This window comes from Salvelinus namaycush, chromosome 3 (genome assembly GCF_016432855.1).
Source record: "Salvelinus namaycush isolate Seneca chromosome 3, SaNama_1.0, whole genome shotgun sequence".
Lineage (NCBI taxonomy): Eukaryota > Metazoa > Chordata > Actinopteri > Salmoniformes > Salmonidae > Salvelinus > Salvelinus namaycush.
In genome coordinates this window covers 88,773,404-88,775,909 of record NC_052309.1, presented here as the reverse complement: position 1 = coordinate 88,775,909, position 2,506 = coordinate 88,773,404, and the positions used below count along the sequence as shown (strand labels likewise).

General features: G+C 43.4%; 1 protein-coding gene across 1 annotated transcript; it reads left to right on the top strand.

The window, feature by feature from the left end:
• The first annotated feature begins 1,135 nt into the window (after positions 1-1,135).
• Positions 1,136-2,281, top strand: LOC120044107 (toll-like receptor 13). The gene is made up of 2 exons (XM_038988697.1): positions 1,136-1,876; positions 1,958-2,281. The coding sequence occupies exons 1-2, from the start codon at positions 1,136-1,138 to the stop codon at positions 2,279-2,281; spliced, it is 1,065 nt and encodes a 354-aa protein (XP_038844625.1).
• Positions 2,282-2,506: the final 225 nt, after the last annotated feature.

Genomic DNA, 2,506 nt, shown 5'->3' with positions numbered 1-2,506 from the left:
ACTTGTTGGGTTATTAATAGACGCACCAAACATACGATCGTTAAACAATTCAAACGGCTCCATCTTAAACACCAACGAAAGCATGATACCTGTTTTTAAAAATCTAGCAAGAGTTGGGTTATCATTTGATGAAATTACACATATAGAGGAAGGTGCACTGGCTTCGCTCCAGAACCTAACAAGGTTAACTGGGGCTTTCAGCCAGGAAGTCCTACTGCGCCTTCCCCTGTCTGGGATAAAACAAATCCAGGTCTTCAGTTGTTTTGGTATCGATGTCATTGATATTGAAAGTATCTGTAATGTAGTGTTTTTGCTTTCAATCAAGAAAATATTTGTAAACAATGCCAATACAAGCAGCATCTCTATGTCCAGTGTTGAATTGTGCATTGGGCTAGAATATATGTATTTAAGTGTACCTTTGACTTTAAATCCTACTACCCTTTTGGAATGGCATTTTATTTCCAGTCTCAAAAACCTTAACCAATTAAAAATAGACGGCCTGAGAGATAACAGACTTGATATTTGCTCTTTCCAAAAACAACCAATCACATGGTTAACAGAACTGACTTTAGAGTTGAACAAAATACAAATGCTTTTTGAAAAACAATTTATCTGTTTTGTTAAACTGCAGTATTTGGAATTAGCACATAATATAATTTCAAACATTGAAGACTTTGCTTTCCTGGGATTGACAGATCTGGTGTCCTTAGACATTACAAGAAATAACATAACACAGATAAATGCAAACACATTTTTTGGTTTACATAGTTTGACATGGTTAGACCTCAGGAACAATCCACTTATTCACAACATTGAGGCAATGTCTTTCACACACCTCACGTCTCTTAGACAAGTGTTTCTCGGGCAAGTGAACAATCCACTAACAGAACCTGTGATCAAGCTGAATCTGACACTTATATTTGGTGCCATTCTGAGTCAGCTGACTCATCTGTACATTAGTTCAGCTATGAGGCCAATGCAGTTGACTATCGGCAGTAACATCACATCTAAACAGAACCTGAGTCTCCAGCTCAAAGGTCAGACAGTGTCATTTGAGGACTGTGACAGACCTTTCTTTCAGTCTGTAACCCATCTTCATGCTGATGCTGAAGAATTCCTTTGTGGATCTGAATTCATGGGAAAGTTCTTCACGTCTGTGGAGACATTTGACTACAGATCTAAGCTTTCAGCTAAAAGGGTTGATTTAACATCAATTAATCAGCTGATTCACCTGAGGAGACTGACTCTACGACAGGTGGATCTTTTAACACAGCGTTCTGCCGACATCATTTTTCACAACTTGACCAAACTGGAGGTTCTGGAAATGTACCACTGCAGGATTTATTCTTTGGAGGGGAGTTTAACTAAAGACTTTAAATCTTTGAAAAGATTGTATTTGCATATAGAGAACATTTATAATGTATTCTATAGCTTTACTGAACCTCTCTCTAGTCTTAAGTATTTGACATTTAATAATTTACAGATGTTTTGCAGTTGTGACAATGCTTGGCTCATTACATGGGCAAAGGGGTGCAGGCAGGTTGAAGTGATCATGCTTAGTCCGTATGCTAAAACCGGTATGTATGCTTTGGAGGACTTGATATGCTTGTCGGACAATGGACTAGACACACCTAATTTTGTCAAGTACACAGAAGCCAACTGCACAACAGAGGTTAGCTTTGTGCTCTTTGCTGCGACTTGCCTGGGAGTCCTGTTCTTCATGCTGGTGGTGTTGGTCCATAACCTGGCCGGTCCCTACCTCCTCCCCCTCTACCACATCACCCTTGGCTGGCTGTCGGAGGCCATGCGATCCAACACCACGGGGCGCTACCACTACGATGCGTTTGTCTCCTATAGCGGGAAGGACGAGCGCTGGGTGGTGGAGGAGCTGCTACCCAACCTGGAGCAGAGGGGTCCTCCTTTCCTGCGCCTCTGTCTGCACAGCAGGGACTTCCAGCTGGGGAAGGACATTGTGGAGAACATCACAGACAGCCTCTACCGGAGCCGACACACCGTCTGCCTAGTCAGCCGCCACTACCTGCACAGTAACTGGTGCTCCCTGGAGATGAAGCTGGCCACCTCCAGGCTGCAGGTGGAGCAAAGGGACATCCTCCTCCTAGTCTTCCTGGAGAAGATCCCCCCTCGCCGGCTGTCTGCCCACCACAGGCTGGCTCGCCTGGTGAAGACCAGGACCTATCTGGACTGGCCCCAAGACCCCAATCAGCACCAGGCTTTCTGGGACAGACTGTGGGCTAAACTGAAACCTCCAAATGAAGCATGAGATCAGAGGTTGATGTAGAACCTTGTGGACTGAAATGTGACATCAGAGGTTGATGTAGAACCTTGTGGACTGAAATGTGACATCAGAGGTTGATGTAGGACCGTGTGTTATTGCAGATGTAATGTTGACACATATGTTGAGGTGTTGAATTTGTTGTTAAAAGTCCTCCGTACAAAATGTCTACCACTGTTTGAGATTTGTTTTGTCAATTCCTTTTAAATGCTC